At 53.0% G+C, this 26,579-nt stretch overlaps 2 protein-coding genes across 7 annotated transcripts in view; one reads left to right on the plus strand and one right to left on the minus strand.

The window, feature by feature from the left end:
- LOC133351173 (rho guanine nucleotide exchange factor 16-like) overlaps positions 1-7,432 on the plus strand; it is a 32,386-nt gene extending 24,954 nt beyond the window's left edge. For 2 of the 4 annotated variants that reach the window (XM_061566181.1, XM_061566180.1), the window contains 4 exons: positions 846-1,130; positions 3,122-3,210; positions 4,044-4,148; positions 5,621-7,432. In XM_061566181.1, coding sequence (XP_061422165.1) covers positions 846-1,130; positions 3,122-3,210; positions 4,044-4,148; positions 5,621-5,763 — 622 coding nt within the window. In that variant the 3' untranslated portion in view covers positions 5,764-7,432. The remainder of the gene's footprint in view (positions 1-845; positions 1,131-3,121; positions 3,211-4,043; positions 4,149-5,620) is intronic. The other 2 variants (XM_061566182.1, XM_061566183.1) reach the window with 2 other exon arrangements.
- Positions 7,433-8,617: 1,185 nt separating this feature from the next.
- DHX36 (DEAH-box helicase 36) overlaps positions 8,618-26,579 on the minus strand; it is a 28,305-nt gene continuing 10,343 nt past the window's right edge. For all 3 annotated transcript variants that reach the window (XM_061566178.1, XM_061566176.1, XM_061566179.1), the window contains 16 exons: positions 24,787-24,927; positions 24,154-24,256; positions 22,754-22,841; positions 21,776-21,831; positions 21,125-21,189; positions 20,605-20,748; positions 19,924-20,041; positions 18,772-18,870; positions 18,275-18,448; positions 17,686-17,772; positions 16,742-16,825; positions 13,497-13,596; positions 12,447-12,537; positions 12,083-12,203; positions 11,206-11,358; positions 8,618-10,607 (listed from right to left, as the gene is read on the minus strand). In XM_061566178.1, the coding sequence (XP_061422162.1) occupies positions 10,377-10,607; positions 11,206-11,358; positions 12,083-12,203; positions 12,447-12,537; positions 13,497-13,596; positions 16,742-16,825; positions 17,686-17,772; positions 18,275-18,448; positions 18,772-18,870; positions 19,924-20,041; positions 20,605-20,748; positions 21,125-21,189; positions 21,776-21,831; positions 22,754-22,841; positions 24,154-24,256; positions 24,787-24,927 (1,855 nt within the window). In that variant the 3' untranslated portion in view covers positions 8,618-10,376. The remainder of the gene's footprint in view (positions 10,608-11,205; positions 11,359-12,082; positions 12,204-12,446; positions 12,538-13,496; positions 13,597-16,741; positions 16,826-17,685; positions 17,773-18,274; positions 18,449-18,771; positions 18,871-19,923; positions 20,042-20,604; positions 20,749-21,124; positions 21,190-21,775; positions 21,832-22,753; positions 22,842-24,153; positions 24,257-24,786; positions 24,928-26,579) is intronic.

The raw sequence follows: 26,579 nt of genomic DNA on the forward strand, positions 1-26,579 counted from the left end.
TGTTATATTTGGTCAAACATTTAATTAACTCACCCCTAATGTGATGGCTGGAACTGCTTCTCTTTGGCGAGGCGTGTTATGTTAGCTGGTGTTGATGATGTTGCTGCTACTCGCAACTGCTTTTCCAGGTTTGCTCCGAGATTGATTGAATTTCGAGTCCCGCCTGCGGTTGCCTTGGCAGGGCCACAACAAATGATTTCGCGGGCCTCATACGGCCCGCGGGCCGGACGTTCCCCACCCCTGATCTAGGGGGTGTGGTAGGACTGGTGCAAATATATTCGCTGCTGTTATCATTCGCGAGCGGGAATCTAACTCGTATCGCCGGGTTCGTAGCGCGGTGCGCCAACCACTGCACCACCGCTCCCCGCGCGCTCGCGCCGTTGCGCACCACGTGGGGCGTCAACCAGGGGACGGGCACCACCCAACAACACCCACGGGAGCGTGGAGAACCTCTGACCTGTGACCCGATGATTGATGGATGATGATGAAGACGATGGTGACGATGATGACGATGCCGCTGCTGGTGGCGGCGATGGACGTTGCCGCAAGCGCTTAGGGTGGTGGTGCCGGTGCTAGAGGCAGCGGTGACCAATGAGGGTGATGACTGCGACGGCGACGCTGCTGGTTGCCGTGCCGATGCAACACGATGGCGGCGCTGCGCTTGCTCGCGGTCCTGGTGGCCGTGGTGGCGGAGGTGGTGGACGAGGGTCGATGCCGCTGCCGCCGCTCACGCGCAGCCTGACCCCCCGTCCCCTCACCCCTGACCCCCCGTCCCCTCACCCCTGACCCCCCCGTCCCCTCACCCCTGACCCCCTGTCCCCTCACCCCTGACCCCCTGTCGGCAGAGAAGAGGCGTACCTGGTCACGGACTACGGCCTGGGCGAGCACCTCGTGGTGGACAGCGACGACGACGACCAGCCGGCCACTCAGCAGCAGCCGCAGGCCTCCGCACCGGGGGCCGCCGGGGAGAGCCCCTCCCCTTCGGGGGGGGCCCCCCCCGCCACCTCGAACCCCCGCAGCAGCCTGATGCTGCTGCCGCGGCAGGGATCGCTCGCCAACTTCTTCCAGGTGGCGATCGCGAGGAACCACGCGGGCGAGCGCGTGGAGCTCAACCTCCTGGCCGACTCGCCGTGAGTGACGCTCCCCCAGGGGCAAACCGGCTGTTCCACAACCAGTGGGGGGTGGGGGCAGAGACGGGGGGGGGGGGCCGCAAGAGGCCGCGGCGTGCAGAAGGAATTGCGGGACGCGCTGCGTGCCGTTGAAACGAATGGCTTACGGACACCATCATGCCCCCCACCACTTAGAAAAGTGGTGGGGGGCATGGGAGGCAGGTGGGTGGAGGGGTACGGGGGTGGGTATGGGGATCAGTGGTCTTATTGGGGGGGGGGGGGGGCTGCCTTAATATCAGTCAGGCCAGAACGGTCCGGAGATCGCCGTTTCGGAAATGATTTTGGTATCCCCGCACATCCACCTCACCTTTGTCACCGGTGTGCCGAGAGTTGTGGTTATGTTGTCCGAGACTCGTTCGTAAGGTCGTGAGCAGGCTTCTCTTGCTGCTGAAGAACGATATTGGTCTGGGGAGCCGACGATCGGCCGATGGGGACTGAGACTCTTTCAGTTTATTTGTGGAGACGCAGAACGGAGGTCTGCATACACAGCGCGTGCCGACCGGCAGGGCGGCTCAGCAGCGGAGTGAGCGGCTCGCGATCGGAAGGTCGCGAGTTCAACTCTTGGTTGAGCATGGGGTTGACTCAACCCATCATCATCATCCCTCTGGGGGTCGATAACGGGAGTACCACTCCGTGTGGAAGTCAACAGCGGGTCGTCTATGGATAAACTCACCCTCCCGGTATAGGAACGTGGAATTTCCACCGCTGGCGCAGGAGACACCGTTAGCCTCAGTGGCTCTTTTTGAGCGGCTGGAAACCGCCTTGGCTTGAGAGCGGCGCGCGTGGAAAACCACGAAGCCGTTGCTCGCCTCTCCTTCGGCCCGTAACCTCAGCCTCACCCTTGCCTCCCCTCCCCCTTCTCTGCCTCTGGAATGCCGGGCATGCCGAGGGGAAAAGCCACTCATCATCCCACGACTCCGTCGCCCGAGATGGGATTTAAAAAAAAAAATTGTTTTATATAAACTCTCTCTTGGGATGGCATGGCCGAGCTGCGTGTGCAGCTGCGGGGGGGGGGGGGGGGGGGGAAGGAAAAAAGGGAAAAAAATGTAATTCCTGTTTAGATTTCAGTTCCCTCGTTGGCAAAGGTTGTGTGCCGGGTTCCTCATTGCGGACTGCCCGATAACACAAGCAGCGAATTTTATGAGAAAGTCGACAGTGGTTGCCTTATGGAAGAGACTTTCCTCCGCTGGCCCTTCAGGGCTGGCGATAGGAGATGATGTGCGGTGGGGCGTTTTCTGAGCAAGCCAACAGCGGTTACGTTATGGATGGACTCGCTCCGGCCATAGGAATGTGGAATTTCCACCGCTGGCTCTGCAGGACTGAAGATGGGAGATGAGCGCTGGTGGTTCATCTGAGCGGCAAGAAGTAAATGTTGACGTTGTTTAAAGGTGTTTATTTGAGTGTTGTTTTAAAAAAAAAAATCCGAAGCGGTAACAGCGGGTACAAGTACAGTGCTTGCACTCCTGCCACCCACGCTTGGCAATTGAAGACGTTCTGCAGAAACCCTGCAACACCGGCGCAAGTTTCCAGGCCCCGGTGGTGTGGGAGGCATTTCCACTGGCACCCGGGTCGCCGGGTTGTTGCGACGAGTTCATGAACTCGCCGGTGACGAGGAAGTCCGGAGTGAGTGAGCGTACGAACTGCTTGCAAGCGTAAAGGCCCGGTCTCCATGGCGACCCGGTCTTCGTGAAGGCCCGGTCTCCATGGCGACCCGGTTTCCATGTCGACCCGGTCTCCGTGAAGGCCCGGTTTCCATGGTGACCCGGTTTCCATGTTGGCCCGGTTTTCGTGAAGGCCCGTTCTTCGTGGCGACCCCATCTCCCTTACATTCCCCGATTCTGTGCTTATCTGTTTTTTTTGTTCGAAACATATATACAGTGAATGTGTCAAATAACAAACGAATATATATTAACCATAGACACACGGCGTTTGCTTTCGCAATCACCTGCCAGGAGCGAGCGGGCGCGCTGGGTCTCGGCGCTGCGACGATGGAAGAGAGAGAACGAGGACAGCGAACACTCCGAGTCGGCCGAGCGCAAAGGTGACTCACGCACGCGTGGCCGTGATGGCACCACCGGTGGATATATTTTTATGTACGTATACGCGCGTAATTTTCAACAACGACAAACAACAGGTTGCCGAGGGCAGGACCAAAGGCCCTAAATGTTAAGCACTCGGCAATAAACGGCACTGTTGTAAAAGACAAGAGTCTAACCGTTGTCTTGAATCGAGCAAGGTTGTCATTGTTAAGAGCCTGGGGGAAAAAAGATGGCGATGATGACGCCCACGATGGGAGGGGATTCCCCAGTGGAGCAGTGCAATCCCCACTTGCAATCCGAAGGTGGCCGGTTCGATTCCATCTCCCGGAGGCACGGCAGGAGAATCAGTGGCGCAAGTTTCTTGAATTCCCCCGCCCCCACATCTGTCCCCCCCAGTAGTGTGAATGGGATCACCACGGTTGATCGGCAGGTCACGTGTGGTACGGTCGAGCGTGGGTACTCCGATCTCCTCCACGAGTGTGTGTGTGTGGAATATATTGACGTACGTGGTCGATTCATGAGTGATTGGTTCTGCCCGCAGTGGTGAGACCGAGCGATAAGCGATCACCGGGCCGAGCCGTGACCTCCAGCCGAGGCCCTCGTTACCCACACGTTACTGAATTGGATTATATAAAAAAAAAACCCACGTGCAACATCGCCACCCACCTAGCAGCCCAGAGTTGCACGCGAAACATTCGTGGAGGCCCGTGAACTTCTTTCGCACCGTACGTAGCCAATCGTGCTAATCGGAGGTGCGACAACGGCGCCGATGCCGGAGCGTGCCGAGAAGTTACCGGCCGTGCCACGATGGTCGTTCCGTGTCTCCTCCTGCCAGACCTCACTCAGGTGGAGATGATCCGCACCTACATGGCCGTGCAGCCGGACGAGCTGTCGCTGCAGATGGCCGACGTCGTCCTCGTCTACAAGAAGACGGCCGACGGTGCGTAGGCTCGCCTCGCTCGCCGCACTGGCCGCGGTGGAGCCGCACACGTCCACCGCAAGCCTCGAGCGGCCACGGCGGCTGGCCGCCGAGTTCGTGGCCCTGCAAGCCGGGCCCACGGGCCGGACATGACCTGATGCTTCATTTCACACGGCCCGTGGCCGGCCACACACTTCCGCCTTCCGCTTCGTGTCGGCCCGCAACACGATATTTATCTCGGCAACAACACCGCTTCTAATTCAGTGCCCTCAGCGACTCCTGTCACTGCGAGGGTCTTCAGCATTCATAAAAAAACACAAATCCCCCGCCCCCACCACCACCATTCACTCCGTTCACCCAGCAGTACAAATGCATTCGTAGATTGGCAGGTGGCGTGTGGTGGAGTAAAGTGTGGGGACTCCCACCTCTGCCAAGACATCTGGTCGGCCCGGAATAATTGGTCTCAAGCGCTGCCTCCAGTGGAGGCCCTTCTGCCATCAGGGGCGCGAGTTGGCAGTTGCAGGGCTGCACCTTCACCTTGCTTGTGTTTTACCTCGAGGCCGAAGGTCCGTTTCCTTCGCTTGGCTGACGCTTTAATCGGGCAACGACGACCGCGATCTGCAACGTTGCGCATTCAGCCGGAAAAAAGCGCGCGTAGTTGTTACAACTAAAGTCTGCTTGTGACACGCTAACGGGGAGAGAGGGGGGGGGGGTGTTAATACGCATAGCGTGGGGAAATTGTCTGCGCAGAGTCGAGGTGAGTGAGGTCGGTGTGATGATGCAAAGCCAACAAGCCATCACGTGCCGACCGGGGGAGACTTTGAACCTTTGCACAGTGCACTTGAGTTTGGTGTAAACAGAATCCGGTGTCGTCGTAAACCGGCACTTCACACCCACACGTCCATCACGATTCATTCACAACATTGATTCACCCAGGAAAGCCTCGCCGAGTCTGAAGTCCATCTGAAAGGAGGGTGGCTGCTAAACTAATTCACAACTCTCTGACAGTTTGTAAGCACAGTATATATTTCACTTTGTTTATAACCTTTCTAATGGTATGTTCAGCTTGAGTTTGCATGTCATGATGGCCCTTTTGAGTGGCAGATTTGTGCCAGAAAGTCGCACGAATAAAATGGGTTCGATCTGGATGTCACGTGAAAGTGACATCACAAGCAATGTCGTTTTATATGGCGCATTCTACTCCAATTCAATCTGAAACAACAACAAAAATTCAAATCTTCCAAAATTTTGCATCTTGGACATGAGCCTTTTTTAAGCCAGGAAAATATCCAGAGTTTGTGGCCTGTGATGTGCGTGTGCATGTGTGCGACTCATGCAAATGAGTAACTGGTGCGGTGTGTAAACATCACCTCTCGGGGAGACAAAGGCGGCCGGGTGTAGTGCTGTCCACGCCACCCCCTCGTGTACTGTACCGGCTTTCAAAGGTTACATGGCAGGGCGGATCTTTGTGTGTGTGCGTGCGTGCGCTGCAGGCTGGTACGAAGGCGAGCGTTTGCGTGACGGAGAGAGGGGATGGTTCCCGGCGGCCTGCGCTCAGGAGATCACGTGCCACGCGGCCATCCAGAGGAACATGCAGCGCATGGGCCGCCTGCTGGGCCTGGAGACCAACGTCTAAAAGCCGTTGCAAGCAACCGCACGCAACCACACGCAACCGCACGCAACCACACGCAACCGCACGCAACCACACGCAACCACATGCAACCACACGCAACCACACGCAATCACACGCAACCACACGCAACCACACGCACAACCAAACGCAATCACACGCAACCACACGCAACCGCGCACGCACGGGCACACATTGGCCAACGCGCTCTCCGGATTATAACAAGACGCTCCCAGAGACACATCTACTAGCGCACAAAGCGAGGGAACCCCATACAGAATGGAGATTGTGCACAGACGGGCGTTCTTCATTGCAAGGCCCCGTGGGCCACTGTGGACCCCTGGTGGCATTTAGTGCGGCCTCCGGCAATACATGAATGGTGAAAACACAACCCCATCACCATCGTCATCGCCATCGTGGTGCTGCTGTCAGAAGCCCCCCAATGGTTTCAAATGGTGTGGCGGCCCTCACACCGACGATGTCTTATCGGCAAAAGTGCCCCACCACCCCCCCGCCATGAAAATCACTGCTGGATAGCAACAACACCCACCCAGCGACTGTAAACAACACTCGGCAGGACCCTTCTGACAGCGAGTCCCAAGACTCGGTGAGGCTTTCCTGGGTAAACGAACAGAATAGTCATAGCATAGGCAAGAGGACGAAACACACGCGTGCCGGATGATAAGATGCATCATCCTCACGCTGTAAGAATACAGGGGGCGGGTGGTGGGAGGGGCGAAGAGTTGCGTTTTATGATCCGGAGAATGCCGCAACCGACTTAATCAACAATCGCAAACCAAAAATGCAGATGCGCACACGCCAAGCAACATGCACTCGCGCGGACAGCGACAGGGCGACGTGAACAGAGAAAAAAAAGCCAAAGCGGACGTTGACGATACAGGGTGCTTCAAAAAAATGTTAACGCTTATATGGGACTGTCGTTTTTAATGGGAAAAGAACGGATAATACACTGTTACGTGATAAGAAATGTGTGTCAATAGCTTCAAAAAGTCGCCATCGTTGTCAACGCACGCCTGGAATATTCTCCAGGTGGTCTCCAGAGCCCAGAGGGCACATTTCTTGTGGTGTTGTTGCAAATTCTCAAGTGTTAAAAACACGTTTTTGAAGCACCCTGTTTATAATCTATGAAATAAAAAAAATCACAAATAGCACTTGAAAGGAGGGTATAGCGATGCAAGGTGGTCGTGCGAGAGACATTTGATTTTGATACGGAACGCGCCGGTGGCCAATCGGGCACCACCCTCACGAAGGCGCCTTCGACCTCCGGGGATGGAGAGGGCCTGGAGGTGCGGCAGGGTCAATTGGGTCACGGCGGATGCGTAGCGGTCGGATACGCGACGTTGCCCAGAACTTACTGCCTGCACTCTGGGACCTACCCAGCGTGCCGTTCGTCGCTGCCGTAGTTCAACTCTCGTGCTCCGAGGTCCATACCTCTCCTCCCTCCCTCCCTCCCTCTCTCGTTTCTTTGCAACGCGATGCAATTTAAGGGAAACGGCCTTTTGCAACAAACAAAAAAGTGCTCTTTTAAAATGTCCGTGACGGGAGTCGTCGGGGAAGCGTTTCGAGTTCGGATTTTTAAGACGGCCGCATGGCGCCCAAAATCAATTGTACATTCATATAATGTATATTTTAATAAATGTCACATGTATACCCACTCCGCGACATTATTTTGCTACAGCAAAGGCCAAAAACGTCAAGCGGCCAGTAGCAAAAGGCAGAATTCGAGAGTCTGACACGCTTTTCGAAAAACGAACGAGGTTGTTGCGAGGGCTTGAGGGAACAGACGAGGGTATCCCAAAGCGGAGCAGTGCGAGGATATAATTGTAGTGAGCTGCAGTGTGATGGGTGAGTGGGTGGGTTAGTGAATTGTTGTGAGCTGCAATGTGATGGGCGAGTGGGTGGGTTAGTGAATTGTTGTGAGCTGCAGTGTGATGGGTGAGTGGGTGGGTTAGTGAATTGTTGTGAGCTGCAATGTGATGGGTGAGTGGGTGGGTTAGTGAATTGTTGTGAGCTGCAGTGTGATGGGTGAGTGGGTGGGTTAGTGAATTGTTGTGAGCTGCAATGTGATGGGTGAGTGGGTGGGTTAGTGAATTATGAGCTGCAATGTGATGGGCGAGGTGGGTTAGTGAATTGTTGTGAGCTGCAGTGTGATGGGTGAGTGGGTGAGTGGAGCGGGTGGGTCAGTTGTTGTGACCTGCAGTGTGATTGGTGAGTGGGTGGGTCAGTGAATTGTTGAGAGCTACAGTGTGATGCGTGAGTGGGTGAGCGGGTGGGTCCATTGTTGTGACCTGCAGTGTGATGGGTGAGTGGAGCGGGTGGGCGGTTGTGACCTGCAGTGTGATGGGTGAGTGGGTGGGTCAGTGAATTGTTGAGAGCTGCAGTGTGATGTGAGTGGGTGAGCGGGTGGGTCCATTGTTGTGACCTGCAGTGTGATGGGTGAGTGGTTGGGTAAGCGGGTGGGTCAGTTGTTGTGACCTGCAGTGTGATGGGTGAGTGGGTGGGTCAGTGAATTGTTGCGAGCTGCAGTGTGGAGAGTGGATGAGCGAGTTCATAAACGGGCGAGTCTTTTTGTGGCCTGCAGTGTGGTGGTGGTGGCTGCACAGTGCGGATGAGACGGAGCAGTCGGTGTTTGGTCAGAAGAGTCCTCAATCAGGGTGGAGGAATCAATAAGTGAAGTTCACGGGAACAGTGACCACGCCAGTAGCAATAGAAGGGTGATGAGGCGACGCCTGACCACCAGTCAAGTGCACTCCTGTTCCTGAATTAAGATTACAGTTTGCAAACAACGGGTGTTCATTTTATTACGTCGATACAACAAAATAAACTGCCACGCCAGATATGCATTAAACACTGGTCTGAAAGCAAGTTTATTTATAACAATATACAAAGCCTTGCTTTGAGTTTACAATTCAAAGCTTGTAATGCAACGGTTTATCGGGATTCTGCACGACTGCAGAGGTGTGAACGTGGGCTCAGTGCCAGATCAACCTGTTTCAGCTCTATTCTTCCTCTCACCGATACTCCCTCTTTCCCACTGCGTGACCGGGTCAAGCCGGGCCAACGGCGAGCCAGCCCCGCGTGGACCAGGTTGTTTTTCCCACCGCACAAGCCGCGCCGCCGCCGCCGCCGCCAAACGCGACGAACGAGGCGAGACGCGTGGAGGACGCGGCGACGCGTTCCAGCTGCGCGCTCTCAACGCGCCCCATGAGCTCCACCCCGGGGGGCCCTGCTCGGCACGCGAGCCACATTCAGATGCGAGGCCGGCAGCGCGTCACGGTTTGGTTGCCGGCTCGGCACGGATAAACCGGCCAGTGGAGGAAAAAACCGGCCTGTCGTATCGTGATGGCACCGAGCTGGGGTGGCTCGGGTGTGGCAAGTGGAAAAATTGGGTGATCGTTAGAACTGCGCCAGGTGACGCTTACAGTGTACTTCAACAGAGCAGTGTGGGTGTGTCTGTAACTTTAACCCTTGCATTGAACACAAACAGCCAACAAGTAAACTTACAGAACAGCAGATATCTCTACTCGAGATTATCAGTAGAAGTGTGAAGGCGCGCATTAGTTGTGTCGCAAATTAAGGCAACACACTGTGGAGTGGTCATGGGGATACGTGGCTGATCTCTGGGAGTCGCCGTAATTGTAGCAAAATCTGGGGGCCAGAGTACAAGAGGTCACACGCATTACTTATAAGGTCACACTCACTACAGACACATTGCACACCGTGCTGATCTCAAGGTGCATAAACCATCACACGGAACTATGGTCACCTTGCTGCGGCTTTTGCTAACCTTCCAACAAAAACGGCCACCGCATCGCGCGCTTCCAGATGCGCTTCTGCAGTTGTCTGGAACGCACTTGCTTCTGAAAGTAGGAAGACACTGGAGCTACGCACTTTTACATCAAAATTGAAAACTTATTTCTTTAGAACTTCTTTGTGCGTTTCGTTTGTTGTCCTTCCCCCGCACCTCTGATTAGAACGGTTAGCTACGTACGGTGGGAAATAAGTTCAACATACAGGTATGGAAATGCTCTTAAGATTTGTTGTATATGCGGCAGGCTACGATTGTAGTACGATCATGAATGTCGTAGGAGAAAGTAGATCGTCGAGAAATCGTAACTCTCATTCGCGTAACAGCCGTTGCTAGGCAAAGCATCATCACTTCCACTGCACCAGCCAATCGCCTGGCACAAAGACAAGAACCTATTGACGTTTATGACATTAACGTTATCCATTTTTGGTTACGATCCACTGTAGAATGCTCCTGGCCACTCGTAAAACTTCTTGTAACTTTTACGAACGCCCATTATCGCAATGCTCATTTAATGTTTTTTTTAAATCGCATACCGAACTTATAACATCGCTACAATATCGGGAACACATTTAGTACTCTGGCCCCTGGCTTGGGGCTGTCAGGTTTCATGCAGAGGTTACGCTCGGGGCAGGGTGGGGCTGTGTTTATTTGCTGGGTTGTGTGGCGGCGCTGCTGCCCGACGGTGTGAGGGTGCGTGGGTGAGACAGCGAGATGAGCGAGGCGAGCAGGGCGGGCAGGGTGAGCGGGGTGAGCGGGGTGAGCGGGGTGAGCGGGGTGAGCGGGCGGGCTAGTAGGCGCGATGGGACGGGCCCCCAAACCCTCCCCCGCCCCCGAACCCTCCTCCACCCCCGAACCCTCCTCCACCACCGCCCCCACCCCCACCCCCGCCCTCCTCCGTGGTGATGAGGTCGATGATGGCCTTGAGGAGCGCCGATTCGGACGATTCGCGCTGCCACTCCACGGGGCTCGGCCGCGTGATCTTCTGCTCCAGCAGCGAGTCCAGCTGTTTTCTCAAGTCCTGTTGTGGGGGGGGGGGGGTCATTACCGCGAACCATTGATTATAATAATCAAGTAATAATAATAAAAACCTGATTCGTTATTGAGTTTCAGGCTAGGCCATGGAATGATCTGGCCAACTTTTTTGTAAGACATTCCACCATGCCACACCCCTCTCCCCACCACCCCGACATAGCCAAACAAATTAAATTGTCACGCATACAAGCGTTAAACACACCAATTATTATGACTGTTCTTTCAACTCACCGGTAAGATGACGAACGACGTTTTACAACAGAAATTTGGCCATATCGCTTCGTGGCCTAACCCAAAAAAATCGAACGTGAATTGTCATATTAGCTGCGAGAAACCTACGTGTTAAGTTACAATAATAAACTCAAAGTCCTATGTCAGTCCACTGCTGGATGAAGGCCTCCCGACGGCCAAGTCGGTCACGGGGTGGTGGTCTGACCACGCTGTAGCGGTGGGGGACCAGGTCCGGTCGATCACCGCTGCGTCACGGGCTAAGGTTCGGCTAAACCGTGGCGGGCCCGGGGAGGCGAGCCGTGGACCCGCCGAGACAGAAGGGGGCGGCAGCTACGGGAGAGGCGTCCTCTCACCTTGACGAGGGAGGCGATGCGGAAGGGCGAGCGAAACACGATCCACTCGTCTACCGAGATGGTGTCTTGGTCCTGGTCGCGCTGCATGCTGATCTCTCCGCCGAAGAAGAGCAGCGAGTAAGGCGACACCTCCGTGCAGTCGTACAAGAAGATCTGTCAATCCCGCGAGTTCATCCATTCATTCATTTGGATTAAACTTCGGCTCCTGCTAAACACCGGGAACTGTTGACAGGGCCGTCCATAGAGGGGTGTGGGGCCCGGGGCAAATCCCACACCGTGTGGGCGCGATGACGAAAGTCAAACTAAACCGGGAGTAACACAACTGACACCGTGACATCAAAAAGCGGACCTGCCCCCATCCCAGCCCGGGGCAGTCGCCCCGATTCGCCACTCCCTCGGGACGGCTCTGCCTGTTGAACATCGGCTCCTGTGCTGGAGGGATACTGCCATGGTGTCATGGTTAACACGCTGATATTGCGATACAGAGATCGCCAGTTCGATTCGATTTCCTCGCGCAGCAGTTAAAACAACGCTCCCAGTTTTATCTTAAAAATCCCACTACCTCTGTCCACGCAGCGGTGTGAATTGGTGCACCACAGTCAGCCGATTGGCAAGTCGCACGCGTGGTTAATTAAAATTTGCGTGCTCCAACTAGCCCATCTCTTCTCAGGAGGCCCATGAAATAGAGCCAGACAGCCCTTCCTCCTAAAATCAATAAAATCTCCCAACCTTAATGTATGTTGAACTTCTTTCGCACCGTACGTAGCCAACAATGCTAATCGTAGGTGTGGGGGAAGGACAAAAAAACTAAACGCACAAAGCCCGAACGAAGACGGTGAAGACCCCCGGGTGGGCATAGTGAACTTGGCCGACTCACGTTGGTGGTCTTGAGCTTGAGGTGGTAGACGAGCCACTGGTGCCGGAAGTCCGACTCCTCGGCATTCACCGACTTGGGGTGGATGGAGACCTTGCCGTCGGGCTTCGTGTACACCTTCACCCTGGCCGGGACACGCGCAGCAAACACCTTCCTCACCTCGCCGCCAATTACAGACAATCCCGCCCCCCCGCCCCCTGCCACCGGCACATCCACGCCGGGCCGGCCCCAGGCCGTCGGGGGACAGGTGGCTTTCCACTAGCTGCGAAAAATGTTTTGAGGTTTGACCAGTGGTGTGTGGAGCGCATGTCGGGAGTCGCCCGTCTAGACGACATCCCATCGCAGTGCCTGGCAAAGCGACACCTACCCTCTCCTCTTCTTACTGAAGCTGGGCCGGATCTTGGCCACCTTAGGGTAAAGGCCTGCGCAGATGACCGCCTTCACCAGCTTCTCGTTGCCTGCGCACAACGACCGAGACAGACGCCGCGTCCCGCACACTTCCATTAGCACAATTGGCGACATACGGTGCAAAAAAAAGTAGTTCAACATACATACTACACGAAACACTACACACACTACGCTATACACTACACTACTATACAATACACCACTATATGAAATTGAAAACTAGTTTGTTGTCCTTCCCCCGCACCTCTGATTTGCACGGTTGGCTACGTACGGTGCGAAAAAAGTTCAACGTACATACGTACGTAGACATACGTACGTACAGACATACGTACGTACAGACATACGTACGTGCGTCCCCTGCAGGGCCTTTGAGAGCGGTCGCCCCTTTTGCACGATGCGTAATCGAGTGACGCACGACAAACAGGGCCAGGTGGTATTGGCCGATTATCCTTAACAGGACGATCGTCCAAATACGCTAGACCATGCCTCTGACAACAGTTATTTTTGTACGGTCCACCGGTTGAGTGACGATCCAATTTGTGAACAGAAACACAGAAGCAAATTTCCAAAATGTCAAAATAAGATTTCCGCAAATATTAGCTCTTACTTATTTGCAGGAAGTGTAACTCAGCACCTGCTTCCTTGTGCCTCTGTACAGTTGTAGAATATATATAGAAAACAGAACAATTAAATACAATATCAATTATAAAAAAATAAACTCTATTTTATTTAACATGGTAAGGTCTACTGAGCCATGTAGCTCTTTTTCAGAAGCGACCTGGCCACAAATGATAGCTCAACGAAGTGGCTAATCATCATGTAGAAATGTATAGCAGCCAAATAACTCTCAATCCACACGACCACGGGGAAAACATGCAAACTCGGGGTCGGGACCAAACGCATGACCTCCTGTATACCAGGCGAGGTAGTTAACATCTTGCCACCCACGGCGCCAACGCGCGGTGACCGTGACGGTTGCCCGGGTTGGGGGGGGGGGTGGCGGTGGTACCTGAGTGCAGGTTGGCCTTGGGGTCGCGGGGATTGCTGTTGTCCACAAAGCCGGCCGCCTGTAGGTGCTCCGCAAACTGGTCCTTCATGTTGTGCAACATCTGCAAGGGGAGAGACGCACGCGCACCAGAGCCAACGTCGCCACCGTTCCCCAACAGACACACAGCACGGCTCTCGCCCCCCCCCCCACTCCGTCATAACACCACAAACACGAAGAAAGGTAAAGGCGCAGCCCTGCAATTGTCTGTTCACGCCACTGATTGCGGAAGGGGCCTAACCCACTTGCGGGAGTTCTGGCGAGGCTGTTCTTCTTTCTTTTGTATGGCTGATGTAGATGCAGAGGACAACAACTTCAAAAACTGCATCAGGAGCAAGCCAGTTTATCGCTGTAATGAGAGCCTTTTTATAAACGGTATTTATTTGGGCAACTTTTCCACACTGGCAGATGTCTCGGAAGAAGCAGAAGAACCCACACTTTACTTCAGCGCTGAGTTTACGTGATCAGGCATCATCACAGCAAGTTGTTATTTTCATGCTTAAAGTCACTATGACCAAAATGGAAACTTTCGACGATTGTATTGCACACACGCCTAACTTGTGTGGTGTCAAGAGTTATACAAATCTGACCACACACACACACGTGCACATACACACGTGTAACAAACGGCATTCGCCAATAAGCGGCGGTGACATCACCACGGTGCCTGTGCCAGGCTAAGTGCACTTTAAGGCCATGAGAAGTGTCGAATGGCTGCTGGCAGGAGGTCACAGGACAGACCGAGGTGCCATGGGTTGACTGACTGAGATGACTTGCCAATGCACCACCTGTGCCCCCTAATGTGCCAAATTGCTGTGTTTTAGCTGCCTGGCGCTCCGCTCGTTGTTGTGAGTGTCACTCCTCTGTCCTCCGTTGTTGCTGGAGAGCGACTGCCTCCAACTGCCCAGTAGCAGCGTCCTTCACGAGCCTCCTCCACAGACCCAGGATGGATTGTACGCAGGCCACCCAAAATGTTTCTAACCGGCGAAGATGTTCTATTAGGGGGGTCCATGTTTCGCAAGCGTAGAGAAGGGAGGGCATGACTGTGGCCAAGAAGACCTGAAGCTTCGTGTGGAGTGACAGACCAGGTAGCTTCCACACAGCGTTACGCAACCGATGAAAAGATAATGCCGCTCGACTGATTCGGAGTGAGACCTCTGCTGTCAAACCGGAGCCGGTCATGAGCACACTGCCAAGGTACGGAAAACTCTCCACTCTCTCCACAACTGCCCCATCACCAATTGGGAATTGTGGGGAGTGGAGTGTATGATGGTAGAAAATACCCAGGCAGGTGCTTAGTTTTGGTGGGGCTGATGGTAAGGTCCCACCTCTTAGTGGCACGCTACAGGTTCAGCAGCAGCGCTTCCAACTCCTCCACTGATTGAACAGAAATTACCAGATCATCGGCATACATAACATGGTTAACCAATAGGGAGCCATCCCTTGACTGCACCTGGGCATCGATCAGCCTCCCATTGTATTTGTACCAGATGGAGATTCCTCCGGTACAGCCATACAAGGGGCTTCATGAACCACGTGGTGTAAAAAGATGTTAAATAATGTGGTAACCAGAGGACATCCCTGTTGCACCCCAAGGTGAACAGGGAATGGCTCTGACTCCCGGCCACATAGTTTTACCCAGGCCCGCTCACCATCATGAAGGTCCTTTATGATTGTGAGCATAGTCAGGGACTCCGAGAGCACGAAGAACAACCCAGACCCTAGGCCTATTAAGGTATTATAGCCCTTAACCAGGTCAATAAAGCAGAGATGTAGGTCCTGTCAGAATTCCCTACACCTCTACTGTAGCAGACGGACAGAAAATATGGCATCTGTGCAGGACCGCACTGGCCTGAAACCACATTCGGTCTCCAAGCCTCTCCTCTGCGTGCCTGGCAAGGCGATGTTGAATAATCCTTGCCAGGACCTTTCCCTGTAGTTGTTACAGTCTGTGCGGTCCCCCTTCTTAAAGAGGGGGACCACCAGGGCATCCTTCCAATCCTGCAGAACCTGTCCAGTGGTCCAGGGGGAAAAAAATGGGCGTCTTGTAAACCGGAAAATACGGTTCATTTAAAATTGAAAAAATGTGACAGAACCAGTCGGTCGATATGAAATTTTCATCGTGCGCGGCGCAGGGAAGAAATATGTGACGAGATGTCGAACGAATTCCAGCGCAATTGTGTTCTTAGCATTCGGCAGAACTGCCCGAGGCCGGGCAGGCTTAGCTACCAGGCCCGCCCTTCCAACGACGCGTGACACAGAGCTGTGGAACGAGACTCCGGAGCAGCGAGCAACGATGTGGCGCTGTCACGCAACAAGTGGGATAAAAATAGTTATGACATCCTCCGCGCCACTTGAGCACAATGTCCCACAGTGACGCCACGCGCGTAAAAAAAAAAAACTGGAATTTACTTGAGGACTTGTTTTGGGCGGGACAGGAAACAATGTGGAGCAGGAGTAAATAAGGGCATTGGTTCAGTATTGACTTGGGCTTCCTATCTCTACACAGGGCACTTAAGTCCTGAAGATTACCCGATGCTTGCGGTAAGTAATTATATCTCTGGGAGGATATGACAATATGAAGCACTCCATCGCGCCTAAAGTTTTCCACTTTCTATGCAGTGCAACATCAGTGAAGCGCCCAGTTCACATTTTTCAGAGGGGGAACATTGTTTTGTGTATGGACTGTTGGGGCACGTGCTGTTTGCGAGCATCTATTAAAACAAGCGTGGCACCTGATTATCAGGCGTGGCAAGCACCACGCCCGGCCCTCCGTTTCTTCCCAGTGCCGACGTTTACACACAAACGCACCAGGTACCCACTCAAGTCGACCTGAGGGGAGGCCCAGGACAAGTCCAGATAGCCATTGCCAGGAATCGAACTCAGGTTGCTGGAGTTATACCGTGGCGCACTATCCGTTGTGCTACCTCTCCGCCATTTACATAGTACGAACATACATAGACATAGTACGAACATACATAGTACGCACATACGTCGTAATTTTTATTTTACTTTTATTAATTTTAGTTTGAATTTTTTACCTACGTGACTTTACCGAAAAAACCCAAGAATATGAATCCTTGCAGTCACGAAAAAATCTAATCTAGAATACGCACATACTGTCACACGTACAAACGCACCGGGGCGCGCACGTTCTGACTGAAACGGAAGTGACAACGGCTCGGCATCCACCAACAACCACTACTGACCTGCAGTGTGTTCTGGGAGAGGAAGTACTCCCAGCAGAAGTCGTTGACCGACCGGCCGTGACCCCGCCGTCCCTGCTCCCAGCGCTGCGTGGCCAAGAAAGGAACACGGCACCTCACTCGACGGCCCCTCACCTGGCACACGCTGGCCAACTCACGGGGAACTTCGATTCAGTCACCCGGCGTGGATGCTCAACAGCGGAGCAGGTTTCTAATAATCCCTCCCCTAACCCAGCTGTATAAATGGGAACATCACAGTCAACCGGAAGGTCCCGTGTGGTGGTGTTAATGTGCGCACTTCCAACATGTGCAACGTGTCTGGCCAGTGTGAAAGAGTAGGCCAAATACCCTCTAGAGTGGGCTCTCTAGAGCGTTACTCTAAAATGGACTCTTTTAAGAGCTCAATCTAGTAGAGGTGCGAGCTAGAAATTGCAGGGCTGCACCTTTATTTACCTTTTACAAGGGCGCCTTGGTGGCGAGATGTTATCTCCCTCGCCGAGTATGGAGGAGGTCGTGGGTTCGATCCTGACCATGACGCCTGCTGCTGTATATTTGGAGTTTGCGTGTTCTCCCCGTAGCCACGTGGATGTTTCTCCAGGTCCTTAAATTTTTCCCTCCACATTTAGAAAAATGCATTTGGAGTATTCGGCTGCTATAAATGTCCACATGATAAACCACTAATTGGGCCGTAATTTGTGGTCAAGTCACTTCTAAACATAGAGCTATATAGTTCAGTGGGCCTTACCTGGTAAAATAAAAAAATATGTTTTATAGTATTTGTTTGACAATAGTGCAACGCGGCGACCTGTAAAAGCTGCAGATCCCCAGTCGTAAACATGCTGGAGGTTAGAAGCTGGCAGTGGAAGCGAGAGAAACGAAAACAGGAAGCTGTGGCGATCTGTGCCCACACAGCCGGCTCATGATCTCTCATGTGCGGGGAAACTCACCTGCAGGGCGTACACAATGGTCAAGTGGTCGCTCTTGCAGTTTTGGGAGAGCTCCCGCCGTTTGGCATCCGCGAGCTTCTCCTTTCCCTGGAATCGCACGGGGCAGACGCACGGGAGAGACACACGGGGAGACACATGGGAGAGACGTACAAGAGAGATGTATGGGTGAGTCACAGAGGAGAGACGCACGGGGTCACGGTAACTCCTGTAAAAGTTGATCCAATAGACATGAAATGTCTGCACAAAGCTGTTGCTACTGGGAACTTACCCTGTATAAAAACGGACAAATTGATAAAAGAGTTGCCTAAAACATGGATAGAAAATCCAGCGCTAAATAGATGCCTTTTCGGCAAAGGCGCCGACGTCATATGCCACGAACGCGCCGCCCCGTGACGCCGTTACGTGCGACGTCATCTCACGACAGGACACACAAACTACCTGACGCCATCTGGTCGTGCGGCTCGGAAGATAACATTTTATCACGAATTAAATGCTTTCGAGGACAAACGCACGTGTGATACTGTGACACAACTCATGAACGAATGCATTATTTTTCTTCCTTTTTGCTGTTGGTGTTTTCACCACCTACCAAAGGGATGACAAACGGATCCTTGAATCCGAGGCAGGCGGCGATGCCCAGCACCGGGTCAAGGCAGCTGAACATGGCCCCGAAGAGGATGAGCTTCCCGATGTGCGGCTCCACGGGCAGCCGCGCCAGGTGGAATCCCAGCGCGGTGAGCTCTTCCGCGCGGCTCAACGCATTCTGCCGAGCACAATCAGACGTCATAAGACCCGACGTTTGTTCTACTACACGCCGGGCGGGCGGTGGTGGCGGTGACTATGCGCGCCAGCGGTCCAGAGCTGTGGACGGCGGCAGCGAGGGTTGGCGGGCCGCGAAACGAATATCATACAACTCCCTTCCCGTGGGCGTCGAGGAGGAGCCATATCTTGGCTCGCTCAGAGGCTGTAAAGCAAATGCGGACGGACTCCAACCGGTCCACCTGCATTCACCCAAATCCCTTATTTGATTAAATAATTGACATTCGGGCGATGCGATTGTCCGGTGGCGTGGACGGGGCAACTCACCAGGCCGATGAGGTTGGTGATGGCCAGCAGCACGGCTTGCTCTGAAGGGGGTTGCATCGTCCGTTTCATGAAATCCTCGATCCTACCCAGCTTCAAAATCTAATGGGCACAGCATTGCAAAGCGATCAAAGTTTCTTAAATCCAGTCCCCCCATTCGCCCTCCCACACCAACCGCCCACCTCTGTCCGCATCGCAGTACCGATTGGTACATCACAGTCCATCAACAGGCCGTCTGTGGTGGAGTAAAGCGTGGGTAATGCTGACCAATTTATCCATGTGCTATGAAGAAGTGCCATTGCCCAAAAGGTCACCTTTCATGGCCACAAATATGTTGCTCATTTATTTGTATATACAGTAAAACCTTGGATTGGGAGCATAATTCGTTCTGGAAACGTGTTTGTAATCCAAAGCACTCGTATATCAAAGCGAATTTCCCCATAAGAAAAAATGGAAACTCAGATGATTCGTTCCACAACCCAAAAATATTAATATAAAAAATATTCATACAAAAAAACTTTTAACATTTTAATTATTTAATATAATTTCAAGTAATGAAATGTATTAATTAAATTTAATCGTGGCTGGTGTGAGGGAGATGAGAGAGAGGAGAGGAGGGTTATTGTGTAGGACGACTTTCACTGTCACTAACGGATTCACTGCCATCTGTTGGCTCACTGGAATCTTTTTCTTTTTGTGCAACTTTAACAAGGAACATATCCAATGACACTTGCTTTTGCCTCCTTTTGAGGATTTCGTGGAAATGTCACAACACTATAGTAAACAGTGTACGCTCGCACGGATGTTGACTATAAGAGGCACGCCGACTGAGACTGAGCATGGGAGACGATTACCCACAATCCCGCAGCGAGAGAGAGAAGAACCATCAGCTCAGTTGTGATCACGTGAGGCTCGGCAGACAAAGCGTATATACGTACTACTCGTATTGCAAGACCTCGCTCGTTTATCAAGTTAATATTTATTTATATTTTTTGCTCGTCTTGCAAAACACTCGCAGACCAAGTTACTCGCAATCCAAGGTTTTACTGTATATACATACAGACGTGCAATGCCAACGCAGCATCGCCTCGTCGTCCTCTCTTAGCTGGCGTGTGTGACTGCATGTGCGGTGCCTTGGTAGATTCATCTTCTGACCTTAATCTGCAAGCAGAGTTCCTCCAGTGGCGTGCGGAGCATCTCGGGGAGCTGGTAGTCAGACAGCATATTAGCTCGCAGCCCATTGTACAAGTGATAGCAGAATCCGGCTTGAACTCTGCACACCACACACACACACAGACATTTAATTCAACGCCCCCCCACTGTGCCGGCTTTACCGGGTTATCACCGACAGCGCTCGTTTGAGGCTACCCAGGGTGTCTTCGGGATTCATCATTGATTTTTGGTTTAGGCCACGTAATGCTCTGGACAAAAATGCCGTAATGAAACCCTCCGCAGTGTGACCTACGTGTTAAGGGATCTTAGTGTTTGTGTGCACGTGTGTGTGTACATGGGGAGCAGTAGTGCAACAGGTTTGTGCGCTGCGCTACAAACCCGGTGTACCGAGTTAGATTCCCGCTCATGGCCCACATCAGTGACAATTATCTGAATCGGTCCTGGGCCTCCCCTAGGTCGACTCAGCCTCAAATGAGTACCTGGTGCGGTGTGTAGTAAACATCACCACTGGGAAGGCAAAGGTGGCCGTACGTGGTGCCGGCCACCCACCCACTCCCTCGTGGTTCATAGGTGCTCGCGAACGGCACTTGCCCCAACAGTCTGTTAAGGCTACACGGGGGATCTTTGTCTTTGTATTGTGTGTGTGTGTGTGTGCATGCGTACCGGCCAGCACGTCCCCGCCTCTGCTTGGAGTTGGCCAGGCTCACCCACTCGGGCTTCATGGTGGAGATGTTGTTGTCGACGTCAAAGTGCGTCTCCTTGATCTTGCCGCAGTCGATGACGTGCACCACATCGTCGATCGTGATGCTGCGGTGCGAGGGGGCGCGCGGCACGATGGAAGGAGCGGTGTTTAGTGGAAGGCGACTTTACAAATCAATGTCAATTAATATTATTTAAGGGCAACGGCAACCCTGACGTAAAACAAACGCGTGTAGATATATATATGTACACGTCTAGTGGGGTTGAGTTTCAGATTGAGACGGCTTTGGGATATTGGATTCTTTGAGACGTCGTTGGATTATTTTTTAATCGTAAAAAAAGGGGAGCTGTTTGCAACTCAAATGAGAAATCATGCGGTGAACATCTCCTACCTAGATCCCTGAGCCCGTGGTTTACAGTCGGAACACAACACACAACCCACTCTTCCCCCTTTCACGACACGCACGCGCGCACACGCGCGCACCTGGTCTCCGCGATGTTCGTGGCGATGACAATCTTGCGCACGCCAGGCGGAGGCCTCTCAAACACCTGTCGCAGGCGTCGCCAGCATGCGAACAACACGAACAACACGCCACACGTGAGCAAAGTGCCATCCTGCAAAATCGCGGGGTACGCTCAGCGGCTACTACAAAGCAGAGGTCGCAAACGGGGTTTGATTCCTTACCCGCACCCGTACCCGGCCGCACCAGGGTCGCAAACGGGTACTCGTACGCGTACCCTACCCGATACCTGGCTACCCGTACCCGGCCGGGTATCGGGTAGGGTACTGGTACGAGTACCCGATTGCGACCTCTGGGATGAAGCCATGTTGCTGGCGCGGGTGGGTTGATTCTAGGAACTTGAATTGTGAGAAGAAACAAGACGTTGGGAAATGAGTGACAAACGGTTACTCACCAGTGACTCACGGCCTACCCGTACCCGTACCCAGCCGCACCAGGGTCGCAAACGGGTACCCGTACCCGGCCGGGTACGGGTAGCCGGGTATCGGGTAGGGTACGGGTATCGGGTACCCGGTTGCGACCTCTGCTATAAAGTGGCGCGCACCGATCTCGTCAGCGAGGCTAGGCTATGTGAGTGGGAGAGCGAACGGGCCAGAGAAAGAGAGAGGCGGTACCTTCGTTTGGCTGATTGTAGGCATGAGAGAGTGCAGAGGGATGATGATGAAATGTTCTGTAAAAATGCAGGTTTCACGTCGGTTAGTTGGTGAGTTCTACACGTACAGTTGCTCGCTAAAGTAAAGCAAGCTCAATGCGTTTTCAAAACCAAACGGAGGCATGCGCACGGTCGATAATGAAAAGCATCAACTGTGAAGCGCTGTTGAAAAAGCTACGCGCGTTTGCACTTCGGAAGCGTTGTAGCGTTGTTACAATTAAAAAACATTTAAACAAACAAATCTAACATCTCTCATCTCGTACGCACGTACCGACGATCAACCACACTTGCTATTCAATAATGCGTCATCCTCTAGGTGGGGATGTGGTTCAAGAAACGATGCCTTTTTTTAGTTATTCCCGAAGATAATTTATTTATTTATTACGGCACCACCAGCAATCCAACATTGCACATCTGACTCGCTTGGGACTGAGGTATGTAAGCATGTAGATTAATAATACATGTGTCAGTATTCTGATGCTTATCATTCCTATGTACAACCCATCTGTTGCTCATCACTACAATAAGGGTTCGAGTGTTTAAACTGCATGAGGAGAGACACATACACACAGGCCACGGCAGAGGGCGCTCCATGCCTATCATTGCCGTCACGAGGAAACTCAGAATCATTATTTAGGCTGCAGGAGGAATCCGATGAGCTATAACGCTCTTTCTCACAGATCTCCAGTAGGGGCGGGGCAGAAAGTTACAACTCGCATTTGATAATAACAGTGCGGCATTACAAAGTTTACAATAGGTGACATTGCGGGCAATAGCTCTACTTCAGAGCACACAGGAGAGGCCAGAGAGGGAGCGTGGCCTCTCCACGTGCGGTGAAGGATGGGCTTCAAATGTCTGGAGTGATGATGCGTGCTGCTTGCACAGTACCTGCACTAAACATCTGGTCTGCGGTGAGAGTTGTGTGCAGCTTGCACAGTACCTGCACTAAACATCTGGTCTGCGGTGAGAGTTGTGTGCAGCTTGCTGATGTCAGCCCAGCCAGGCAGAAACACCAGGATGGCTCCGTCCTATCACACGGCACACGGTCCGCATGTAAACATGTTGTACGGTGCATTACACGCAACGTACAGCAGCAGTAGCTGCCATTCGCCACTGAGTGACGGTGACATCACCACGGCGCTTTGCCATTGGTGTTACACGGCGACGACACGGCATGCCGGCATCCACCGCGGGGGACCGTGAGCCTGCGCAGGACGCACTGCTCCGAAGGATGGCAGCAGGTGGGTAGAGAAAGATGATGGAATGGCAGCCAAAGGGCGGGACAGCCAAGAGGATGACCTCTGCGGGGATGCTGGGACGAGGCCGGCGCATGTGCAGGAGAGACACCGATTGCGGGGTCACGGGGCCATGTGGGGAGAGCTGTCATCCAGCAGTGGACAGAACAGAGCTGCTGTTGATGACCTCATGCCAAATGAAGGGGATACAAATTATCATGCGTGGATAAACACATTAATGCTTGAAAACATCTGAATATATAGAGGACAGCAGAACTCGGGCAACTGCTGGTGCCAGTTTACAGCCTGGCTGGATATTCAGCAACACGGACGTTACGATTATCGTGGAGCTTACATCGTAGTATCGCCACACCGCTGCTACCCGAGTCCACCCGTTAAAGACAAAAACGACCTCTCAGCAGGGGCAGGTCACTGTGCGCCCCCATCAAGCGATGACCTTATCGTAAATTGCACATGTCCCTAATGATGCTGCCCTTTGCAGATATCCGCGTAAAAAAATAATAAAAGCAATTAGCCGTGAAAATCCGTCGCATATGGCCATTTGTGTCTCACATCAATGGGGCCTCGCTCGGGGTGGGGGGGGTAGGGACCAAAACAATCACTGGGGGAGGCTTATTTTAATTGGCAGTCCCGTGAGATGTACCGCTCACATGTTGCCATGCCAACGGGGTCAGGGGTCGCAAGGCTCAGTTCGTTTGCGAGGAGGCTCTTATTAGCAACGCGGTTATGTGCTGAGCGGTGATGCGCTGAGCGGTGATTGGCGGAGCGGTGATACGCTGCTGACCGAATTGCTGCCTGGGAAGCTCGCGTCCGAACCCACTACGACCATAGCATTTCCGAACCGACCAGGAATCGCTTTCATAGCTCATTCGCCTCAATTAATTCTCATTCAACCCACGCAGGTCGCTTTCATCAGAAGCAACAAACATCACCTCCCCCCGCTCCCTCTCCACCGTTCTAGACGGGGACAAAGCTAATCGATTAACCCTGGGTAGGAGGGTGGGGGTGCTAATTGAAATGAGATAATTTTCAATGAAGGGTGAGGATGAGGTGGAGGTGTAGGCGGGCGCCGCGATGGCCTTGCCTCCGCGTGCAGCACGACGTGGCGGATGAGTGCCGCGATGAGATCTGCGTCGATGAGCTCATCGTCGATCATCTCCAGCGCTTGGACGGTGCTCATGGAATACCTGCCAAGGTGGCCACGTGTACATTGTCAGCATTGTTGTTGCGCTTTTTTTTTTAACACTTGACGCACTCGACGTATTTATTACATTTAGACTCGCTTCTCTATGTTGCACTCCTAACGTCTTTGTGCCCATCACTACTCGAGCGTGCCAGGATGCTGGTGCTGTGACGTTGCATGCTGGCACAAGACAAAAGTGGAAACCAATTACAAAATGTTCAGTGGACACGCGAGAGTTGAACATGTAGGCTTTCGCGACCAATATCATCCATAATCTAGGTTTTTTTTGGGTTAGATCGGGTAAATATAAATGTGTCGTTAAACCCGCCACCACCCCACAGCCAACTAGTAAGGTTTGTCACTTAAACAGAATGTGCCAATTCGTTACTAGGACAGCAACACCGGTGTGTTGGAGAGCAAATCCACAACATTTACCATCGCCAATAATGACCACTAGCATCATCAGATTTGTGAGTGTGTGCGGCATCGCGCCCCTCCCGCCGCCCCCCCCCACCCTTCCCGCTGGAGACGCACTTCCCGTGCAGCGAGTCGAGGTATTCGGGCCAGCGCTGCTCGTACTCCTGCTGCATCTCCTGCTCGGCCTGCCGCCGCTGCCGCCCGTGCATGAACAGGTTCCGGCGTGACCTCTGCTGCGGCCGCTGCAGTGGGCAGTACCTGCACACACACAGACAAAGGTCCCCCACCCCGTATAGCCTTTAGCGGACTGTAGGGGCAAGTGCTGTTAGCGAGTGGCGCCTACAAAGGCCGGCACGGCACACGAGCGGGTGGGTGGCCAACACCACGCCCGGCCACTTTTGTCCCTCCAGTGGCGATGTTTACACAACGCACCGGCTATTCAAACCCATACCCGCCACCATTCACCACGAAGTGATGGTGACGTCACCACGGCGCCTGTTGCAGGTACTCACACACGCACACGGCAACACGAGATGCATCCGAGTGAGCTACCTGTTTCTCCAAAATGCCTCTTTCGCACATTTGGTGATGTACATTTTAATATGCACTGCCAAAAAAAATATTCATTTTATGATGTTGGAAAGTTCTACGAGCCAGCATATACCCATTTAACTCTCAAAATTTACCACACTGACACCATCAATTAACTAAATCTGAGAGCCCGGTTTGAACCCCAGAACTTACAAGTGGCCAGGCCGGTGAGTCGCACAGCATTAGCTGGAGCGACAGAGCCACCTCTAATATTCCGTGGGTTCCCGGTGACCTCTGCACATTGACACCCACTTTCTCCCGCTGATTGCTGGCAAGCAGACACAACGAGGTGTCAAACACGAGACGCGGATTCAAGTTAAAATATCAACCATGTGCCTTACCTCCCAAAGGTTACTGAAAAATGTCGACCTCATTATTATCAGAAGCGGAATATTCTTGTAGCCTAAACAACGCTCCTGAGTGTAGCCCGTAGTCACCACCATCCAGTAAGCACACCTAACACTCGAACTTCATATCAGCTGCTAAGGTCCACTGAGTTCTGCAGCTCTTGTACATGGATGGCCACAGCCGAAGACTGGCAAGTGGTGGCAGTTACAGGACAAATGCCGGGTGTGAATGTGCAAACCAATACATACGATAAGGTCACACTCATTATAAGGTCGGACTCATTACACACAGAGTGCTTGCCACAAGTGAACCACAATACCTTGCAGCTTTCTCGTCAAGGAGCATACCAAATCACGCAGACTCCGGGCATCCTCGCAGCGGCTTTTGGCTGCTGGCCATCGAACAAAGACGGTCACCGCATCACACGCTTTCAGGTGCAATTCTGCGGCCGTCTGGAACGCCCTTCGCTACGATATTAGGAAGCCACTGGAGCTTCGACACTTTTAAATCTCGATTGAAAACTAATTTGCTGAGGAATGCGTTTTGCGTAAGTTTGTTGTCCTTCCCCGCACCTCTAATGAACACGGTTGACTACGTACCGTGCAAAAGAACTTCAACAAACGTACACATACATAATCTGCACACAATCTTTCCTGTGACCAACTGGGCTAATGCCTTACTAAACAAGAGAAACGTCGGACGCGCAGAAACGTTTAATTAGCGAGATAAAGCCGCCTCCCGGACCACACGACGAGATGACCACACGCGTAACGGCGGCCTGTCGGGGGCAGGCGAGTCGCGAGCTCACCCACGCCGCGCGAGCTCACCCACGCCGCGCGAGCTCACCCACGCGAGCTCACCACCGAGGCTGAAAAGGCTCACGCATTCACCGCTGTTCGTTTTGTTATCTTGCCGCGTCTTAGGCAACCACGGTTCTTATATAACGTGTAAGTTCCCAAAGAGCAATACGC

The sequence above is a fragment of the Lethenteron reissneri genome, chromosome 36 (assembly GCF_015708825.2).
Source record: "Lethenteron reissneri isolate LAM-NWPU_2019-01 chromosome 36, ASM1570882v1, whole genome shotgun sequence".
NCBI lineage: Eukaryota > Metazoa > Chordata > Hyperoartia > Petromyzontiformes > Petromyzontidae > Lethenteron > Lethenteron reissneri.